The sequence below is a fragment of the Triturus cristatus genome, chromosome 2_1 (genome assembly GCF_964204655.1).
Source record: "Triturus cristatus chromosome 2_1, aTriCri1.1, whole genome shotgun sequence".
NCBI lineage: Eukaryota > Metazoa > Chordata > Amphibia > Caudata > Salamandridae > Triturus > Triturus cristatus.
The window spans coordinates 1,124,378,589-1,124,401,248 of record NC_140581.1 but is presented as its reverse complement, the minus strand read 5'-3'; the positions used below and the strand labels follow the sequence as shown (position 1 = coordinate 1,124,401,248).

Below are 22,660 nucleotides of genomic sequence, written 5' to 3'. Positions count from 1 at the left end.
AATTCAAATCCCAATACTTAGCATATAAGGCAATGCATGGTGCCGGTCCACACTATTTGAATAATCCTTTGATTTGGTAATCACCTTTTAGAAACTTAAGGTCTTCTCACAGCAAACTTCTGCAGACTCCCATATTTAACAGAGCACATTGGGGAGTAAGGAGTTACATTTTGGGAGCTGTTAAAACATGGAACTCGCTCCTGGCAGATATAAAGAACAGTCCAACTTTATTCTCTTTCAGAAAAGAGCTAAAAACATGACTCTTTGCTAATTAAAGTACTCACTATCTTTCTCATCGGCAACCTTCCCGTTCTTGCTGGCAACAGCGCCTAGACGACTTTGGGCATTCGAGAGCTATACATATTTTAAATCAAATCAAACCAAAATGGGCGCAGGCGGGCCCGCTCTTTGCCCGGACTTCGCCCAGGTTCATCCCATGCCGTGGGAAATGTGCAGCACCTTTCAGCGCTTACGTCTTTGGCCACTCCCAACAGCAGGGAGAGCTGGTGGATGAAGACCCACCCTAGCCAGGGCCTCACAAATGCAGGCAGGTGAAACCACTTCCAGCACATCCTGCACCGTGGGAAATGTCCATCGCTTTTCAGTGCTTGTGTCTTTGGCCCCTCCAAACAGCATGGAGAGCCGGGAGACAAAGTTCCACCCCAGCCAGGGCCTCACAAATGCAGGTAGGTTAAACATAGTTAAATTAGCAATAAGTAAAAACTTTGTTGTGCATCTCATTGCTGATGTAAGAAGAGGATAAATGAGCAACATCATCTCTGTATGGAGAAGTAGATATAGCTCCTTCCCTTGTGTCTGAGGAGAATCCACAGGTTGTGGTTGAAAATCTAGCTCTACTGGATAAAAGAGGATCTATGGACCACTTGGGGCTTGGAGGTTCAAACATTGTAAAGAAAGCTGCAGTGAGCTTTCAGCCAGCTTCTTTATTACCGAATTCTTAATTGGTAAGGTGGACGATGCTAGAGTGGACGTGTATGACAATTCCAGATGATCTGATGGTAGAGAGTGTCTAGAATACAATGTTTTTGATGTGGAGTGTCTTAACGATGACCAAAGGATATGAGAAAAGCCTCCTCAGGGTCAACTTTGTAGACACTGAATGAATTGCCATTTATTGAGTTTGCAGGCTTTCCCAGAGATGTGTATGTGGGCCTCCGCAGTGACGCTGATCACACAACTGTACTTGGTTTTGACATTTGCATATTGCAGATTTACAACTGTACTTGGTTTTGACATTTGCATATTGCAGATTTTTAGATCAATGTAGGACGTCGAGCAGGATTAGAGACAGTGGTAGTAGTGATAATGGTGCCACCTTTTCTTCTCCATAGATGTCCATCTACGGGAGTCTTTTGACAGAAAGGGACAGGTCGCAGAGGGAGGGGTACGTTCCCTGGCCGCACTACAAGGTTTCTCCTTTTTGACAAGAAGGTCATTGAGCTTCCTGCAGGGGCGGATTCCTTCTTGGTGCTTCAAGGTTTACTTCAAATTGTTCAGGGAAAAATCACATTGTTTTACTGAATCAGAAGGGTGTAGGGAGACCACACAACACGTGTCTGAGGCAGACTTCTTCCTCCCACATGATTGGCAGTTCACATATCGTTACCTTATATCAAAAAAATCTCCCTTCAAAATTAAAAGAAATTGGAAAAGATTCAGTGGTCTGAAAAATGTTGAATTGGGACAAAAAATCCTAACTCTGAAGTAAAGAACTCAGATAACAGATGACCGAACACTACGTGTATTCTAAGATCCTTTCAGCATGAGCCAGAAAAAAAATAAACAAACTTTTGAGGCACCTGTCTACAAGACATGCTAGGAGATGGAACTTGTGGCACCTGAAAGGGACAGTGCTCAATTCGGGTCTCTTTACATTTCAGCACCTTGCCATTTTTTCGTTCTTCAGGAGCTTGCTTTTATCTAGGAGTTATAATTTGCTTTCAAAAGCAACATGTTTAGGTTCCATTCTGGAACGGTGTCTTATATTAAAAAGAATTAAACTTTTTTTCCGAAAAAGACTACACTTTTCCATTTTGGGAACTGAAGTGTTCTAGGAATAGTTTAAACAGTATACATTGTCCTTCATTGCAGAACTTCAATTTAATGTTATGCCATTCAAAACACACACACACACACACCTATATATAAATATATATATATATTTTAACAATTAGATGACTATGGAGGAAAACTCTAAACAATGTATCACAAACAAAACCTATTTAAACATTGGCTTTTTGGAAGCAGCATTCAGATATAACCGGTCTGTCCTCTCTAAATCACTTCTTCATTCAGAGGGCATGAAATCGTTGTCAGTCTCGGAACTCGCAAATTAGGGGCTAAGTTGAGGAGGGGGGGTCAGTAATGTAATGTGTTAGCCACAAAAAAATGACCCATCTGCAACAAGCATTACACATTTTCACTTGTGATTATGTACAATTTAGCACCCCTCAGACAAGGCACTCAGTTCTTCATGAACTAATTTGCTGCAGAGTCCGCCACCCCTAGCAGCCCCAGTTTAGCAAAAAGATCTTTACTCCTTTTTGAGATCTGGTGCAATTCCGTTCAACAGTTTGAGAAATAAAGGTTCAAATGTATAGATATCTGGACACTTGGACTGAAATAAAAAATGTAATCCTGATTGGCTGAGGGGGTTTTCCCCAGAGTGAGTTCTCCGTTTGACTGGACCTAACATGAAAAGAAATGTTGCGGCACGCCATTACATGACTCGGGGACTTGCTCCTCTGTCCTGAAAATATTTTAAAAGATACCAAGTCAAGTTTCAAAAGCTTTATTCGACAGCATGTCATAAAAGCAAGTACATCCTAACAATTTCATAAATACTAGGCTAAAATGTAATAAAAATACATTAAATCATAATGCTGGCGAATAACATCAGATAAAACGACATCAATGGATAAAAAATCTTAAAAAGATCGAATACGGAATAAAAAGTTAGTTAGACATTTCTTGGTGATGAGACCTTCATTGATCAATTTCAAGGGATTTCAGGGCACGAAGACGTAATATCCATGCCCACCCCAGAAATTTTGCAACAGCAATAGCCAAGCAGGGGGTGCAATCGGATTCTAGAATTCTTAAGGCTTCCTTGTAGCTACGTGTTCCCAGATTTAAACATACTGGCTTTAACCACCTAAGGCGGGGGGCAATGTATAACGGACACACAAACAACAAGTGACCAATATCCTCAATCAAGTCTAAACAATAATGACATTTGTCATCCTGGGAAGATGACCATTTATGGGTAAAAGCTTTTACAGGGAGAGACCCAATTCTGAACTGGAAATACAATTTCCTATCCAGGGGCCTCTCTATAATATCCCAAAATGCCTCACAAGATGGTAAAGATTTAATATCAAAAAAACGACCAGTCAGGTTGGAGTCTTGGCCAGCACGAAAGGCAGATGTCAAGGTCATATCCCAGTACAATTTCTTGAGGATTGGCTTTGATGGAATACTTGAGCCATTTGGATCATTCCATAAGTGCCCTAGCTCCAGTTTTATAAGCAAGTTCTTAATTTCTTTGAGCCATAAGATGGAGTGAAAACGGTCAGCCCTAATAATATCTTTCAGGGCTATAGCGTAGTGTGCAAGTTCTGGCGTTACCATGATCCGCCGCCAATACAAAAGTGGACGTAGTCGCGCCAGGTCTTCAACTTTTTTCCTCCCTAGATCATATTTTAACGGAATCATTGGAGTACTTTGGGGAACACCTGTTAGGCTACGTAAGAACTTGTTTTCAGCCAGCCTTAAGCAATTCAAGTTGGCAAAGCCCCATAGTTCCGAGCCATACAGGGACGCACTAATAACTTTCATGTTGTAAATTTCCAGGGCGGGCCGAATTGGCTTGGTCAATGAGGATTTATGCTTAGAAATGATTGCACCTGCTAGCTGGTGGAACTTTAAGACAGTCATGTCAATATGGTTTGACCATTTCATATTATTCTGAAGGGATATTCCTAGATATGTGAAAGCCTCAACCTGCTCCAGCGGAATACCATTATATTTAATCACTCCTCTAAAATTTTGTCGCTGGTTTAAACACATAAATTTAGTTTTGGAGGTGTTTATCTCGAGGCCCCGTTCTTGGCAGAAATCAGCAAATATGTTTAGCGCTTTCTGTAAACCACTTGGAGTTCGCGAAACCAACAGCGTGTCGTCCGCGAACATGAGAACAGGCACTCTGGATCCTGCCAATATAGGGGCGTCCGTAGGGGAACATCCAAGGTGGTCAACTATCCCATTAATGTACAAGGAAAACAACGTGGGCGCCAAGACACAACCCTGTCGAACACCACGTTCGACAGGAAATGGGTCAGTCCTCTACCCCCACCATATAAGAGGGTGGGGGTAGAGGAATCCCAGAGGGGAACCCTCCCCCCCTCCCCATACAATTTTTTTTAATTCACTAATTATAGTGGACTGTGATAACTAGAACGTGTGCCCCCACCATACTCTACTTATGACCTCACAGATCGCACCACTCATTACATGATCAGAGACATCACTGAAGGCATCAATGATAACATCTCAAATGACATCATTCCCAACAACACGAAGAATGGTGGGGAAACAATTTCTAGGAAGCTCAGTAAACTTTAACTAGTGAATTTCAGAGTTTTTTTTAGTTACAAATATTACATTTAAACTGACCTTTTCACCTAACTACATCACTTTAACATTTATTATTTTGAGTGAAAATATATTATATGCATACATAATTACACACAAACATGTATAACGAACACGGGGAGAGGAGTTGGCCTAACAGCTAGGGCTGTCGACCTGGAATCTGGGGAACCGGGTTCCAGTCTCGGCAATGACGCTAAACATCCTGTGATTCTGGGCAAATCACTCAATCTCCCCGTGCCTGACAAAAATGAATGTGTCCTCATGTAACGCAACTGGTGCTATGTAAGGCGCTCTGATACCCGATACTGGGTCGAGTTTGCGCCATATAAAAAACTTCGTAAAAAAAAAAACACCTTTTAAACGAGAAAGGCATTTGCTTAATATCTACTTAATGTAATTCCCTGTCTAATGCAAAGGAAGAAGTCTCAAGTAAGAGTGTATATTGGATGTCGAATGGTAGACTATGAGAGAATGTAACAAACAAATGGTTACTTTAAGAAATGTGTTAGTGGGTTGTAGAGGTTTTGTACTTAACAAAAAAACTATTAAAGTAAAACTTTTATAAATACATCGTTTAGTTTATTTCTGTGTTTCGATACGTTTTACAATAACATGTTTTGGACACTGTCACATAGGATGGAAGTGACGAAGGGGATAAAGTCCTACATAACATCATGTTCTCTTCACTGCTAATATGGCCCAGAATTAGATCGGTAGTGATGATTTTAAAAATGTTGCCCATCCAGTTCAATTACCTGCAGTCTGCTTTCTTGGAGTGGTGCGGATGGAGTACTCGAAGTCAGGCACCGCACGACTGCTTAGGTGAAGATGATAATTTCGGGCTTCATCCAGAAGGTCCCTGCATTTCAGATTCTGTTTGACAATCTCTTCTTTGGCCACGACTCCCATGAGGACATCGATTGGTAAAAGAGGCAGACGTACCTGACAGCAAGTGTACACAGTTCTGGGTTACCCAAACAACCAAAGGAACAATTAATCGACTCACAAGACAAAAATACAACAGTTTAACTACTGATGACATCCACTAACTCAGTTTGCATAAAAAAATTATGAAATTGTTTAAAAAAAAGGGAAAAGTTACATATGTATAAAATCTCGAGTCTACAAGCCTACCATTGATAAGACAAACCAAATTATTCACAAGGACTTTTTCCCCAGTTGTGGGAACAAAACCTACTTGCTGAAAGTGAATACGCAATACTGAATTAGAAAAGACCATGGCTAATCTAAAAAAAATGACTGCTCTTTTGTTAAAAGGGATCTTAAAAATATGCAGAAGGATATACTCTAGTAAATTAACTTACTGACAAGTAAGGAATTATACAATTCTGGGCAAATCACTGTACTCCCTGTGTCTGTACATTCTATAGTGTTTTTCAAAGAACAAATCACCTTCAAGAGGTTTCTAATTTAATAAAAATGTTCTTGTAGGGGGGGGTGGCTTGGTGCCGAAAGCGATGGCCGCTTAGCGCTCTCGCTCCGCCGCAGCCGGGGCATCTAAACCCCGTAAAATCCGTCAAAATCCGCCCATGTGGAAGGAGAACAACGCCCCAGGTGTCGGAGGGGGCCCAGACCCCAGATATCCTACCACAGTCTGCTAGACACCCGGACCGCGACCCGGGAGAGCCGGGGAAGTGAGCCGGCAGCGTCACAACTGAGAGCCGGCGCCTGAGCGGACGGCGTGGGGACCCGAGAGACAAGAGAGGCCCCGGCGGCTGAGCGCCGGAGGCCGCGAGGACTGTGGCAGCGGTGGGAACCCCGCGGCTCGTTCCTACGATCCGCCGCGGGACGGCCAGCTTGCGGGAGACACCGGACTCGGAGTGCTGGGCAGCGGGGAGGCGGAGCACTGAGCAGACGGGGCGGAGGGCCCGGCTGGGCCTTTGCAGCGGCAAAGAACGTGGTCAGCGAGCATTTGCGGAGGACAAACCCAGCGAGGTGTGCAGAGCACGTGGAGCTGACACCGACGACACGGTGGTGAGCAGGATCGGGGAAGATCAGGCGTCCGTCGGCCTGCGGGGAGCGAGATAGTGCCGTGGCCTGATCATTGCGGCGGCGGGAGCCTGGCCTGGCCATGCGGGGGCCTATTCCGGAACCACTGGAGAGCACACGGTAGGGCGCTGCCACCGGGACATTTGGAGACGCACAGAGGGACTTCAGCACTGATAGGCAAGCAGAGGGAAAGTGTGTGGGACAGCGGAGTGGTGGACGGGACGTGCTCCTGAGGCGGCGGAGGGGAACGCGCGCTACGGGCCTCAGCTGCGGCGGGAAGCGGCCCCTTGGTGCCACATACCTGGCCACTGGCTGGCGCAACGGCGGCAAGGAGGGCGCCACGCTAACTATAAGAAGGCCTGGAGGAAAATTGGAAGACACGTTGCCCACCGGCCCGAGCGACGAACCTGCGCCGCGGGCTACCGGAGCCGGACCATGAGGCCTAAACAGGGCGGAGCAGTGCAATCGAACAAACTAGACAAATACGCCCTCCCTAGGACGATGAAGCAGCCGGACGACGCGCAGGGGGGACCCCAGGAGGAGCCGGAGCCGTCCCTGCAATCCATTATGGCGGCCATAAAAGGATTGGGGACCACGCTTGAGACAAAAATGGATAAAATGTCGATTGAGATTAACCTTATGAGGGCCGATATGACCAAGACCACGGACAGGGTCAAGGAGACTGAGGGTCATGTCACTGATCTTCAGACCACTACTAAACGCCTGGCAGAGAAAATTAGCGTCCTAACCCACCAACACCGTCAGATGGCGATGAAGCTCGAGGACCAAGAAGGGAGGGCCCGGCGCAGCAATGTACGAGTGGTGGGGGTCCCAGAGGGACGGGAAGGACCGAGCGTTGACCTCTTCTTGGAGGACTTAATCCTAAACCACCTTAAGCCCGCCAGGCTCTCTTCAATCTTCACAGTGGAAAGGGCACACAGAGCGCCGGTGCCCAGGCCAAAGCCGGGAGCGCCTCCTAGAACCATTATTGCGAACATCCTCAATTACAGGGACCGAGATGCAATATTACAGGCAGCCAGATCCCGGGGGGACATCAAATTGGATAATGCCACCATTAGATTCTTTCCGGACTTCACTCTGAAGGTGCAACAGGAGAGGCGTTCCTTTGAGGGCGTGAAAGCGACCTTGCGACAGAGAGGGATCAAGTATATGATGTTCTTCCCTGCGAAGTTAAAAATCCTTGTGGACGGGAAGTCCCTCTTCTTTACCGAGCCCAAAGAGGTCCATGACTGGCTGGAGGGGCGTCCGGCCCGCGGTACGGGGCCCGGAACCACGACACGGCGGGGGGACTCGGGCCCTCGTGAGGATGCATCCACGGGTGAACTCCTGGACCGGGAGCAGGGTGCGGGGCGCACGTGGAGGTCGAGGTCCAGAAGCCCGAGCCCGGCGACCTGATGAGAGCTCCGAGGGAGCCGGCGCGGACATGACCCGCCAGGGACAGATGGCGAAAAATTGTAATGTATAACTTGGGGGTGCGACCCGGGGGGCGGTGGGATTTGGCCTTGATGTGATGAGTGCGGGACACATGTTTATGGTGCTGGAATTTGGGGAGGCTGCACGTGCTCTTGCACTCCGAGGCGCCTGGTGGCGGAAGCACCGCCATATTCCACATGACTGGCATTTACGCTACTGTGATACGCGGGATTCGGCTGCGGACGGCTGTAGCCCGCCACGGACCGCGACCCCCAGACATAGTTGTTCACCTGTTGGGGCGATAGGCGCTCTGCTGATTGGGGATGTGGGTAGTTTGGAACCTACATGGCAGGGAGGGGGGAGTGGAGGGCAGAGTTCTTAAGTTTGTTGTTGAGGTGTGTTGGGCGGTGGGGGGGGGAGGGTAGGGGGAGAAGAAAGGTTGTTTATTTGTCATGTGAATCCGAAGCTATCAAACAACGCGGGGGGCAGGGCACACGGCTGGCTTGAGGCACTCATCTGTTATCGCGACCATGTACTGGGACAAAAGTCTTAAACTAATCAGTTGGAATGTCAACGGGCTGGGGGACAAAATCAAGAGAAGTATTGTATTACAACATCTTAGGCGGCACTCCCCAGATGTGGCATTGCTGCAGGAAACCCACTTACTGGGCAACTCCTGCAAAGCACTTAATCGGTTGGGATATCGGCTGGCTGCTCATGCAGGGTTCACTACGGGCTCTAGGGGAGTGGGAGTCTTGATGCGCCACAGCTTCCCCTTCGAGGTCCAACAACAGTGGGCTGACCCACTGGGCCGATTCGTGGCGGTGGCGGGGAGATGGGAAGGTCATGCACTGGTGCTCGTGGCAGTATACATTCCGCCTGGACTACAAGCCCAATCCTATAGGGACCTGGGCACCTTTCTCCTGGGACTTCCGGAGGGCCGCCTGATAATTGGAGGCGATTTCAACGCAGTTGTGTCGGGGGAGTTGGATAGGTTTCCCCCCCGGGGCACGGCGCCGGGACAGCAGTGGCTTTCTGCATTTCTTGACGCCTTCGGTTTCGTGGATCTTTGGAGAGGGAGGCACCCTAATAGTAAAGAATACACGTTCTTGTCGGGTGCCCATCAGACGCTCTCGCGCATTGACTACGTTCTGTCTCCTGTCCAGGCGGACATGCGAACTACGGACGTCAAACATCTCCCTAGGGGCATCTCTGACCATGCACCATTATGGGTTCATCTCACGATTGGGGATCAACGAGGGGAGGGTATCCCACGTGTTAATCCCTGGTACCTACAGGGGCAAGAAACTAGAGCGGCACTGGGTAGAGTAGTGGAGCAATATTTCCTCGATAATGAGGGCACAGTGGACTCCCCCGCTACTCTGTGGGAGGCGTTCAAGACGGTACTGAGGGGCCAGGCCCTCTCGGTCATCGCTGGCCGGCGGGCAGATAAAGAAAAGCAGCTAAGGGAGATCGAAAGTGAAATCATCAAGCTCGAGGCAGGTGTGGGGAGCGGCCCGGAGGGCGATCTCACACATCAACTGCAGCTAAGGGCGGCAGAGTACAGGGCTGTGGCCACTGATGAGGCGCAGGCGTTAGCGCGCCAAAAGGAGGGGCGCATATACGACCAGGGTGATAAGGCGTGTAAACTGATAGCCTGGCTAGATAAAAAAGAGCAGGCACACCGAGTTGTATCTGAGCTAAAGAGTGCAACGGGTGCCCTCCTCACAGAGCCCAGTGACATAGCGGAAGAATTTGCGAGACATTTTGAGCGAATATATCGAGGGACTTCGGAGCTCACGGAGAACGACTCGACCGAGTTCTTGGCAGACATAAGACTGCCTAAGCTCTCTGTGGGCGACTGCGAGGCGCTGGAGGGTGACCTCACGGCAGAAGAACTGGCTAAGGCCATGGGGGACCTTAAAATAGGCAAGGCGATGGGCCCAAATGGCCTTCCTATCGAACTCTACAAACTTAAACCGGATAAAATAGTCCCACATATGAAGGCCATGTTCGAGCACAGTAAGAAACTCGGGCGGTTGCCGAGAGATCAGCGCATTGCGACGCTGGTCACCATTCCGAAGCCTGGGAAGCCTAGAAACGAGTACGCCTCCTATAGGCCCATATCCCTTCTGAACGCGGAGCCAAAGATTCTCGCGAAGGTGTTAGCAAACAGACTCCGGCTTGTCATCACGAAGCTGGTGCACCCAGACCAATCGGGATTTATACCACATAGGAATACTGCCCTCAACCTACGGCGTTCTGGGGCGGTGCCCTGGAATACAGGAGGATGCGGTGGTGGTCTCGTTGGATGCCACCATGGCATTTGACACATTGGAATGGGCATACCTCTTTGCTGGGCTTCGGAAGATGGGTTTTGGACCTAGTTTCGTGGGGTGGGTCCGCCTCCTATATACGGACCCGTTGGCCCAAGTAGCGGTCAATAACAAACGGTCGGAGGTGTTTGCCCTGGGAAGGGGAACCAGGCAGGGTTGCCCCCTTTCCCCGTTGCTGTTTGCCATCTCCCTTGAGCCGCTCGCGGCGTGGATCCGGAGAGATCTCTCCGTCCGCGGGCTTCGCTGGACCGAGGGTTGGGAGGATAAAATCTCGCTCTATGCAGATGACATCCTTCTTTACCTTTCCTCCCCTGCGCGCTCGCTGAGGGTGGTCCTGGACATTTTTACCAGTTTTGGGCGCAACTCTGGTTTCCGGATCAACTGGGGCAAGTCGACAATCTACGTACTTCACGGGACGGCGCCCGTCCTCCCTAGAGACTGCGAGATACAGGTTGCGGCGGAGGGTTTTCGATAACTGGGCGTCTATATCACTACCGATCCCAAACGGAGATACGAGGAGAACTTACTCCCCCCCCTGCGGCGGCTTAGAAGGGATGTTGAGGTCTGGAAGGGGCTGCCCCTGTCCCTGCTGGGGAGGGCTGCACTGTTTAAGATGATGGCCCTACCCAGATTCATATATGCCCTCCAGAACTACCCAGACCTGGTACCGCGGGCCTTTTTTCAGGAAGTAGAGACCCTGCAGAGGGAACTGTTATGGGATGGCAGACCACGGATAGCGCTGGGAAAGCTCACGCTCGGTTGGTATGACGGAGGTATCGCCCTCCCCGACATCAAAAAATACTACTGGGCGGCGCAACTGGCCGCTATCAACCAATGCCAGTACGGGAGTGGAGATGACCCAGCATACGGCATGGACAGGTGGCTATTGCCCGGGGGTGACTTCGCGAGGGCGCTCTATTCCAAACCTACCAGGTTCGCGCTTACGGGACCCACGAAGCACGCAGTGCAGCTGTGGCACCTCGTTACCAAAGCGTTGGGGGTGGGATGGCAAGCTCACCATGGCCACCCCTCTCTGGGATGCGGAACAACTGGGCACATTGGGGCGCACGAAAGGCTTTGACAAATGGGATCTCATAGGTATCTCGCGCATCGGGGACCTCTGGGAACGGACGGGAGTAATTCCCTTCGCTACACTGCAACAGACATACGACTTGGCTGACTCGGAGCAATTCAGGTATACACAAATTAAACATTCACTGCAGGCTAATATCCCCTCCGGTACGTCCTTACCCGAGTCCGCTCCACTAGAGGATCGCCTGCTCGACGGGCACATACCTGATAAAACTATCTCGCTCACATACAAGAAGCTCGTTAATAACACCCCAGATCCCCTCACTGCGCTGCGGGAGAAGTGGGTGAGAGACGGCCTCGAAATGGATGACGAGGACTGGCAGGTGGCAGTATCATCACCAAGGGAGGTGGCCATCTCCGCTAAGCTCCGCCTAATTCAGCTAAAAATCCTACACAGGGCATACCTCTCGGAGACACAATTGATGGTGATGGGCAGAAGTGTGGACGGGCATTGTAGGAGACGATGTGGGATGGACGGTAGCTTTATGCACATTCTATGGGAATGCCCGCTCATTCAATCTTACTGGGGGAAAGTACTAAATTGCATGAGTGAGATCTGGGATGTTCCACTTAGACCTGAGGCCAGGCGATGCCTATTGAATATTTGGGAGCCTACGGACCTCCATTTACGGGGGAGGCTATGGGTCACTTTGGGGCAGATGATTGCAAAACGAAACATAGCACAGGCATGGGGGGCCTCCTCGCCGCCCAAACTAAAGAAGTGGAAAGAGGACATGGACTGGTGCATGTTGAGGGAGAAAACGGTCTACGTTGCTCGGGGTTGCCCAAAAAAATGGATTGAAATATGGACTAAATGGAATGTATATCGGGGATGACTGTGTGAGCCCCCGGATGTCCCCACGCCTGAAGACCACTGTATGATATAACCACCATGACCTGGCCAGGGAATACTCTGGGACAAGCTTAGAAACTGTGTGCAAGCCTTTTAAACCCTGTGTAATAATATATCCTTGGAAATGGAAATATGTAATCATGACAAAGTTGTTAACTTTCAATAAAAAGAAGTTTAAAAAAAAAAATGTTCTTGTAAAGTACTCCTTGGAGCTTGTTCTATTCTATGCAAACACCAAAAAAGCATAAATAAAAGAAGGCTCTTGTATTTAGCATCAAATATATTTCAAGCTGCTGAACTTCAACATATGTTTAATTAAGGGGAAAGGAAACTCGACTGATTTGGCTTGATGTGAAAATTCTTGCTTACCCATTGATAGCCTTAGTCACTTCCCTCTGGTCATAGAATCCTAAATAAACAATGTAGGTGGTGTCAGTTCCTAAAAACGCAAGGGAAAGGTATACAACAGCCAAGTCGGCTGTGAGCGATGTAAAGTGTCTCCAGGTAGACTTGAGTGTGCCAAGAGGAGAGAGAGAGTACTCCTATATGTAACTTGTGGTGCCCTCACACACCCTTGCGAGTGTATAGCATTATCATTGGGCAAGTGCTCCACGTGGGGGTGGCGCTGCAGTCCCTCACGGGCCCTTTTAAGGGGCTCTCTGGCGGAGATCTTCTAGGAGTTGCCGCATTTGTGCATGAGGGTGTGTGGGTCGGGAAGTGGTAGTGAGTGAAAGGTAAAATGACCCAGGGGACCTCCACAGTTTATTGGAAGGTCCTCTGAATCAGAATAAAAATACCACGGGGATGGAGACGCAAAATAATGCTAAAATGAGAGGCGAAACTAAGCAAGTAATTTCCCGCTGCTCTCAACCCGTGTGGTGAGTATCTAAAGTGTTAAGTGTAAAACGGGGTCGACATGTTTCGCGCTTTATATTGGTCCCTAGTGGATCCTAGAGCGCTTCATCAGGAACAGTGAGAGAGAGTAGATGTGGGAATGGGGGAAAAGACGCCCTATATTCCCATGCGTCATTCTTATAGGTTAAAAGAAACAGATACTGTCGTAGGGACACGTAGTTATGCGTGTGCCCTGTTCTCAGCCTAGAGGAGACAAAAAGGAGGGGGGGGGGGAAACGAACATCGTCACACATCCGTAGAGTAGTATTAACCCACAAATGTGCTTGATGTACATGTACGAGTGCACCGGTGCGGGGCGCACAATGGGAGCATGCTTTTTTACTTACTTATCGCTCTTCCTTTGTGTACGGGAAAACCTACCCGTTCTCTACGAATTGCTGGCAACATTAACGGAGAAGGTCTTCTGTTAGGTATAGGGCTGTTAATTGGTTGGATGGCAGTGCAAGTATATGCGTCATCCAGTAGCGCCGGGGGAATGGTAGTCGATACAGTGATACAGACCCGGTGGCCATCTTGGAAAGGTGTAATAAGAAATGGTAGTCAATGAAGATGCTCATATCAGGCATCGTTGTTCATACATACGAATGTGTGTGCGTATGCAAGTGTCTGCGTATCCTATGGCGCCGGGGGAATGCTAGTCGGTACAATGATACACACCCGGCATAGAATCCTAAAACCTTCCAAAGAGAGTGGCGTGGTGTGTTTGTTTATGCCCTTTTTAACACAACTACTTACGAAAAGCTGGAAGGTAAACCACACCTCTGCACCAAGCTTTGCTGCCCACAAGAATAGGACCCCACTTGCCTCGAGTTCATGGAGTAGTTCTGCATCATTTAGAGAGACAAAGAGGACTACATATGCGTAAAACTCTAACTTGAAGATAAATTCTCTCCAAGAGGTGTCTTAGCCCGGAACCTGCAATGCTTAACTTATAATCATGAAAGGTGAATGCTTCTATTTTCTATTCTCGTCATAGATGATTAGTCCAATCCTTAAAGGCAGCCAGAATGCAGCCTTTCAACATGCAAATCCTTTTAATGTAGGTGGCTTGATGGTGCGTATTGGGAATGATCTCTACCTACAATGAGAGCCTCACAGAACCCCCACGGAGCTTTTTGCTTAGCCCCTAAATACTTATTAGAAATTGGTTTATCTACCTAAACATCACACAAAACTCTAACTTGAAGATAAATTGTCTCCAAGAGGTGTCTTAGCCCGGAACCTGCAATGCTTAACTTATAATCATGAAAGGCGAATGCTTCTATTTTCTTGCTCGTCATAGATGATTAGTCCAATCCTTAAAGGCAGCCAGAATGCAGCCTTTCAACATGCAAATCATTTTAATGTAGGTGGCTCGATGGTGCGTAGTGGGAATGATCTCTAGCTACAACGAGAGCCTCACAGAACCCCCACGGAGCTTTCTGCTTAGCCCCTAAATACTTATTAAAATTGGTTTATCTACCTAAACATCACACACCACAGACAATCTACCAGATCATCTAAAATATTATTAGGGGCTTTAGAGTTAGCAACTGGACCATCTCAAACAGTGTCAGGGCTGTAAGCAAAGATCTGATTTAATGATTGAACCGCCAAAGGAAATGCGAAAAAAGATTGCAGGTCTTGAAGTACTCAGATGTTTGAGCTGTCAATGACACCCCAGAATTCATACCTTCACTAAACTCTGGGACTTTACTGCCAGGCCGATTATTCAACGATTCAGTTTAAATCGTTCATTATTTGACATATTTCATGGATCCGCACTAGTCTACTCAAAAGACCATATACAGAGATACCACCCAAGAACAGACTGGAGGACCAAATACAAGTACTTATTGAAGCAACCTAAAACAATAACAACTTGGCCGGAAGTTGTAATTTTCAATGTAATCTCATTATAGAAGAAGTTGTCAAAGGATCTATCCTTCTGCCCAAATTGGGTCCCATTCAGAAAACGGCTAAAACCCATCGCTTCAGAATATAGAAGAGTGGTAATAATGTCTTTACGTCTACTACCACTTCGAGGCCACAAGCAAATAGACACTTTGAGCATTCAAAGGTTTAACATCATATTTTTAATGTATTTAAAATGGGCAGCTACATTTAAAATGTCACAACTATTTTTTCTAAGATATTTTTCATTTAGTTATGGGTTTGCTGTAGGTGTCGAAAATCACTATATGTGTCCTTCTATCCCTAAAGCTAGTTGACACTACTCAAAAGGGCAAAAAAGGAAATCTTAAATACATTTTGGATTTCGTGGCACTGGATTCCAAATTTCGAATACAATTTCGGAATTAAACCGGCAATGGGATAAAAAAGTAAGGATAGGATTGCTGAGTGACCAATCAAAATCTAATCAAGTTCAGAATATGCAAATGATCTCTAGCAGATCTATTGTCTATATCCCAAAGATCTGGTTCCGAAATCCCAGCTCTACAAAATGGTAGTAACAGACACCCACGATTCTTTAGCGCACATCCCAAAGCCAAAGGATTTAATTTGCGAATTTTTACATTCTATGAAACCGGAAATTAATCCTCTAATTACACATGCAATAGACTCTTCGCCCACCTGAGCAAGAATTTCGTCCAACCAAACCTCGTGGTGCTGTGGGTTGGCATGCAACCATTTGACAGCAGCACTGTAAACCTGTTTCTCGTTCTCGATGTTCAGGTCACTTGAAGACAGCAGCTTATGAAGGTGCTGTGGTGACATGCTGACAAAATCCTCACACTCCACCACATCAGAAAAATGCTCACAGGCGTACCGGTCGGCCATGTCCATCAGGTCAATGCGGTTATGGTTCTCTGCAAACGCTCGCACTGCGAGGCAGTTGGAGGGGTGGAAGTGCAACTTCATGTACTCACAGCAGGCTCTGGCCACCAGCTCCACCTGCAGGATGCAGGCTGCGTACAAAAGTGGCTGGACGTTGTCAACAGTTAATGTGAGTCGAGAGGAGTAGGCAAACTTAACCAAGTCTTCAATGGCATCACCGTCAAAATCCTTGATCTCAATCAATGTCTGCTTGGCCTCCGCCATGTCAGAGAGGAACATGGCTCTGAAGTAAGGGATGACGCAGGCCAACACTAGCTTGTGGCAAGCTATCAATTTTGATCCAACCTGTGAAGAAAGGAACAGGGAAAGTGTCAGATGGTAGCTCATATTTAGTCACAGCATATTGACTTTCAAAAGTAAAAGGACTATTTAGCAAATCTGTTCAGTTCAAATATGTTTTTCTTAACCACTGAATTGCCCTGCTCAGATGACAAGATTGGTTTGATGTCTCCTACCATTCAGGGGGGAGCATTTAGTGCCAACAAACCTCTAATGTTTAAGACAACCCTTTGATTCCCGTTTGTTAAGCTTAAATGGAAAATAACCTGTCACCATGCATGGTGCCTTTAAGGATCTAACATACATGGTCAGAGAAACAAATTATCGGAATAAAGGTTCTAGACATATGGGATAGACACCTCAACCGGACATTAAAATCTAGCTAGTAAACTCTCCTCCCGACCTTCTCCGGACATGCTAACCTTGCAGAGCTTTCTGCTATAACCCAACTTTATTAATGGGAAGATCACCCACGTCTCTGGCCTTGATAAACTAGTTTTCGTTACGTCTCGCCTACTGGCTGATCTGTTAATTTACAACACCTTGTAAATTTATTTAGTCTTGCCTACAGATGGCTTTAGCTGCCTGTTTTCGAAGACCTATTGGCTACAATACAACAATGAATAATGGACTTTGGATCAGTCTCCTGCTCATGACTGAATGGCATCCTAGTACATCTCAGTTCCATGCTTCTTATTCAATGGTTTTCCTCCCTATTCTGGTTTACCCCCACCCCTGGAGCATTTCTTCATTACATCGTTTTAATGTGTGGAGTTGTATTCTCCCACTGCTAATTTGAGGAAAACTCTTTCAGCATTCTGTGGTACTATGTTGTTTTCCTTGTACTCTTCTCTGTCCCTCCTCTGCTTTATTTTTTAATTACATATTTTCTTTCTGCGAGTATCTGGCAACAACCCTCTGCTACTAGGCCACTCGCTTTTGCCTATTTGTTTCTGTGCCGTCAACTCTGCCACCATATGCTTCCCCCATTTAAAAAAAAAATTTGCTTTTTAAACTGCTTTTGTGATGAGCTGGGATCTCCACCCTCCTATCAGGTTGCTGGGTATTGGCCAATCTGCTTTAAACCAGTCAATTTCGACCACCCCCCCCCCCCCTTTTAACATTTACAATTATTTTTGGAAGAGGTTGGCAGCGGCACAATGCTTCCGAGCTCCTCGCAAGTTCCCATGTGCCTGGCTTTCTGCATATACCGTATTTTTTAATTCAGCACTCACTAGAAAATGAATATCCAACACCTTCGTAAGTTAAGAATAAGGTATAACAAAAAAAGGCGGCATTTCAAGGTGGCAGCCACCTCTGAAATATTTTTCTTGTGATTTAAGAAACAATATTCAAAGATGGCTGCACAGTGGCAAGCCGGGGGAAAGGTGCAAGCATTGGCAAAGCCAAGAGGTGTCATCTGAGAACTAGAAGGTCTTTGCCAATTGTTGCTTTTCCTAATGGTACTTCGAGCCTACCCAGCCACAAAGTGGCCTTTACAGGAGGTAGCAGACTATCACTTGCATTAGTGATTACTTGATTTAGGATTTTTAACGTCTTCATCATATTTCCATATTCCTCCCCTCCTTCACGGTTTTCGCTCTATCGGCACATCTCAATGACATTTTTAAAGTGCATCAATTTGATAGCCCATATCTGGGCCGTCTTTAAACTGAGTCATAGCTGCTACACGGCTGAGGTCTCAATGACGTGTAGAATCAGGACACCCTTTATTTCAGCTCATGGTCAAGTCCTTCGTTGATTTCGTTATTTCCTTTGCTGCGTACATGGCCTTTGTCATACTGTTTAGCATTTCAGTTTGGATATGGAAACCCGCTGGGGTCCTCTTCTGTTCGGTGGAGTTGAAACGTTGGCTTCCTCTTCATGTACTGTTTCTCTGCAGGACTTTGAACTCGGCTGCTCTGTCAAAATCTCTAGTGAAGTGTTTGAACACACAGGCTTTGAATGGTATCAAGACAGTGAATGGGACAAGCTAAAGGCCCCAAGCTGCTTATTTCAATGCCAGGAAATAAACAGCAAATACGTTTCTTCGTTTTAAGTAGCAGTACAAGCTAAACTATAATACTATTTTATTCATTTAGGTACAAATGCTGCCTCAAACTGTACATGGAATGTTTTTAGTTCTTGCCAATAAAAACTAGTAGTTGGAAAGATGAATAGACAGAACAAAACAGTACATCAACTATGTTGGAGTCCTTAGGGTGAGAATTATGTACTATGTCTAAGGCAGGCATGCAGATAGCTTAAGAAGCTCTCAAGCTGGAATATGGGTTGGAAGAGCAACCATGACATTCTTAGGTGGAGCAAAGGAGGCATTTTCCAACAGGGAAGATTATGTGCATTGAAAGGTTATGCAAAGGTCTTGGATATTAAGACAGTCTATGGTTTACAATAGGAGGGTACAAACAAGGGGGACTGTGCAAAGTATAGGGGAAACAGCCATGTACAGACCAGAGTACTTATGAGTTTATTGTACAATACAAAGCAGACCGCTGTGTGCTTGAGTAAGGTAGCATGAGGTAGAGATGGGCCTGCGGGACAGACAAATGGTGTACTGGGTAATGAGATTGAAGAGTTTTCCAAAGGTTGGAAGGAATAGTGAGGAAGTCTATGCGAGACATTATACAGTAATGTGGCTTGCTGATGGCGAGGGGTGAGCTGGGGTCTCATTTTGAACATATTCAGTAAATGGTAACGGACAGAGGCCACGGATGTCAGGAAGAGGACAAGGAACAGAGTAAGAAGGGAAAGATCTAGGAAAAGGTTTGGGCTTATGCAGCAGAGGAGAGAAAACGGATGAGTTCAGACTTCGCAAAGTCAATAATTATGCAAACCAGCCCAAAAGAGGATTTGGTGCAGCGGCCAGAGCTGCCGACTCAGAAACTGGGGATCCGAGTTCGCGTCTCAGCATCAGCTCAACGTCCTGTAATTCTGGGCAAATCACTTAATCTCCCCATTGTCCATGGACAGTGCCTGGGTACCCTCACTGATAAGCCAGACTATATCAATCTACTAATTACCATTTTTTTTTTTACAATGACAAAAGATACTGAATGACGGTGAGGCAAGCAAGACAGACAAAACTGGAGTATGTGAGCGAGGAGGAGATTAGGATGTAATTAGCAAATAGATGGTACAAAAAGCTGGACAAGGAGGGGTTACAGGGACAAAATGCACATAAGGGAAAGATCCAAGACCGAAGATTTGTGTGTATGACTTTCAAGGAGCCCCGGGGCTTCACAGTACTGGTTGGCACATAGGAGTAGAGCTCAAATAGCAAGGTGTTGTGGATGCCTAGCTGAAAAATAGCTGTCATCATGAGTGTCAGATGGCAAGTATGGCTAGGACAGTGGGTAGATGGATGTAACCAAAAACAGTTATAAAGTTAGCAACATGTGGTAGAGTGGCCTGCAGAGTGCTTCATGTAGAAGCCATATTGAATAAGTTATTCATTTGAAAAAATAAAAATATTTTCTGAATATTAATGTGGCCTGCCCATGGAATAGCACCCTGTACTTGGGATTTGTTATCATTCGAGTGTGACAGAAGAGCACTGTCTTCCTCCTCCCGTATGGGTACTTCTCCTGCAACAACGGTCAGCACAGCAAAAAAGTGCTTTGGCGAGCAGGAGAGACCAACACTGACAACATATGACTGAGCAATTCAGCTAAGGGGTGAATGAGACATTCAATAAATGAGGGGGTAAAGTTGGTCTTTGTACTTTGAGGCAACCAGAGAATGTGCCAATGCAAGCTAGGTACACAAAGGCATGAGCAGAGTGATTACTTCCATGAAATGAGGAATGTCTTGTGTTAGGAAGCCCTGTAGTGTCAGAAAGGAAGCAAGCACCATGTAAAGTCAAATTATCGATCCAATCGAAGCTACATAAAATATCTCACCAAATCAGATACCAGGGAAGGTGGATCAATGCCAGATTTTCAAGATTTCCAAGTAAGAAATGAATAATCAAGGAACCTAAATGGAACCGATTACTATAGTGCTTATTCTAAAAATTTGTAATGATCCGTCACTACAGCGGATGCCCCAGCATTAAAAAGCATAAATTAAATATGAGGCTGTATCTTATTGTCCATCTGGGTTTTGTTGTCAACAGTTCTTAAAACTGCAAAAAAGCAATGACCAAAATGCCTGAATCGATCAAAGTGTTGGTAAAAGCAATGGGTTCAATCCACTAGTTTCTGCTGATACAAAGAGGGACAATCACATGAGAAATACGTTCTGGCCGTGCCCCAAAACGGACAGTCTGGCCCAAACAGCTAACACCAGCCATGCTTTGGTCTTGTGGGGTCCCATAAGTGAGATGCAGCTAGAGTACAACAGCACGCTCAGACCAATGCCAATGAATATAATTAATGCAAGTAATAAATAGATCACTTTCTTTTTTGCGGAGGTACTCTTTCCTCGACTGCACCGTGGGAGGCAGAGAGCCGAAGAGAGCAGAGTGCTGTAGTTCATCCTTGCCTTAGAGTCTCCAGCAGTATCTCACTGATGAGGCCCAAGAAGGCCAAACCTGTTGGTGTTCAAGCAAATACTGTCGTCAGTGGGGTGGAGATACGGAGGGCTAACTTAGCAGGGAGCACCCATGAAATACCACAAACGTGTGGGCAGTTACTGATGAACCTGGACTTCAAATAAATTCACTGAAATTCCATTAAAAAACTGCAAAAGGCACGCCGATATATTAATTTTTCTTTAGGAGATTAAGGCTGCTGGCCTGTGCTTCGCAGGTTCATTGAAACTCGCTTACCACCTCCAACCCATACGATTAAGGATGCCTATGTTTTTGAAAGGAAAGTTGTAGCCCATCCCTTCTGAGAGTTTCTACAAGGGAATTTCATAGATGAGCACCTTGTATTCTCTAAGCTCTGCCAAGAACTGGCTTCAAATAAAACAAGCATTGGCAACGCCAATTGTTTTTCAAATAAAACATGGACCGGATATCTGCTGAGTCACAAGTCTGGCTTTTAAACAGAGGTAGCATTTTTCTGAAGGGGGAATGAAAGAAAGTGAGTCTGTGGGGTACTGTGGATTAGTGAGCAGCTGAAAACAAGAATTAGTCCTTTGTAGATGAATGAATGTATGAGTAAAAGGATTAGTGAACGACTCAGGATAAATGGACGAGTGACTGCTTTTCCAATGCTCTTCTGATATGAGATGAGCTCTGGCAGAAAGCTAAAGCTACCTGAAGCCTGATCTAAAAGGATGATAATGGATTAATCAGAGGGGAGAGAGGTCGAAGTCTTGGCTGTGCTTTAGCAGGCTGCAACTCAAAACTTTGTTTAAGCCCAGAATAGAACGTAGGCATCCACAGTCTCAGCTGTGCTCCAATGCTCGGTGCTGTGCGTGTTCCTGTCGTGTGTGTGATGTGGTTCAGCAGTCTCTACTGTGGTCCCTTAATCTCCATTGTGCTGCTACAATTTTGTGCTGTGATTCTACAATTCCTGCAATGAAAGCACTCCTTAAGAGGACTAAAACACCTGCTGGCCAATCATTTTGCTGAGAAGCTGAAAAAGAGGGTGATGAACAAAAGGGAGGTGCCAGTGCATGCTACATTTGTTTATATTAGCAGTCGGAAAGGAGCTACAACAACAGCGAAAGGTGTTTCTAAAGAGACCTAAAAATTGTCATTTAAGCAGACGTTTGATCTCCAATATAGTGTTTAAGGACTTAATTTTTTTTATTTCTTCTTTTTTATTTTTTTAACTCTGATCCTAATGGAAGAAGGACCACACAATATGTTGAAATGAATTTGAACTCTAACAGCCTGTATGAAGCAAACAATACAGAGATAGGCCAGATTTCCTCAAGACAATTCAACCAAAGTGTTCTGAACATGCTGCAATCGTTGGTAAGAGTGGTCCAGAAGGCTCAGATAAACCCCAATTCTAAAATCCCCCTTTGAGATCCCAAAGTAATCACTGTCATAACTCTTTGTGGGGGATTATTAGGAGAGGACCGCTTATCTGGTTTAGTAGAAAAAGCAGCTTTTTGGGTGAAAGATATCAAAGGACATGCTAACAAATCAAAGTCCATCAAAGTGCCCAGGATTCTTACTTCTATGGCAGGAAGAGGGCACATTCCCACATAAGATGACTGCATCAGGATCTCCAACAAAGGTGAGTGCTTTGCATTAAGAAGAATCTCCGGCTTCGTAGGGTTTGGCATGAGATTGATTGTGGATACCCAC

General features: G+C 46.2%; 1 protein-coding gene across 4 annotated transcripts in view; it reads right to left on the bottom strand.

The window, feature by feature from the left end:
• Positions 1 to 22,660, bottom strand: part of KLHL8 (kelch like family member 8) — a 306,138-nt gene that overhangs the window by 83,310 nt on the left and 200,168 nt on the right. For all 4 annotated transcript variants that reach the window (XM_085636536.1, XM_085636539.1, XM_085636538.1 and 1 more), the window contains 2 exons: positions 15,889 to 16,437; positions 5,430 to 5,616 (listed from right to left, as the gene is read on the bottom strand). In XM_085636536.1, the coding sequence (XP_085492662.1) occupies positions 5,430 to 5,616; positions 15,889 to 16,437 (736 nt within the window). The remainder of the gene's footprint in view (positions 1 to 5,429; positions 5,617 to 15,888; positions 16,438 to 22,660) is intronic.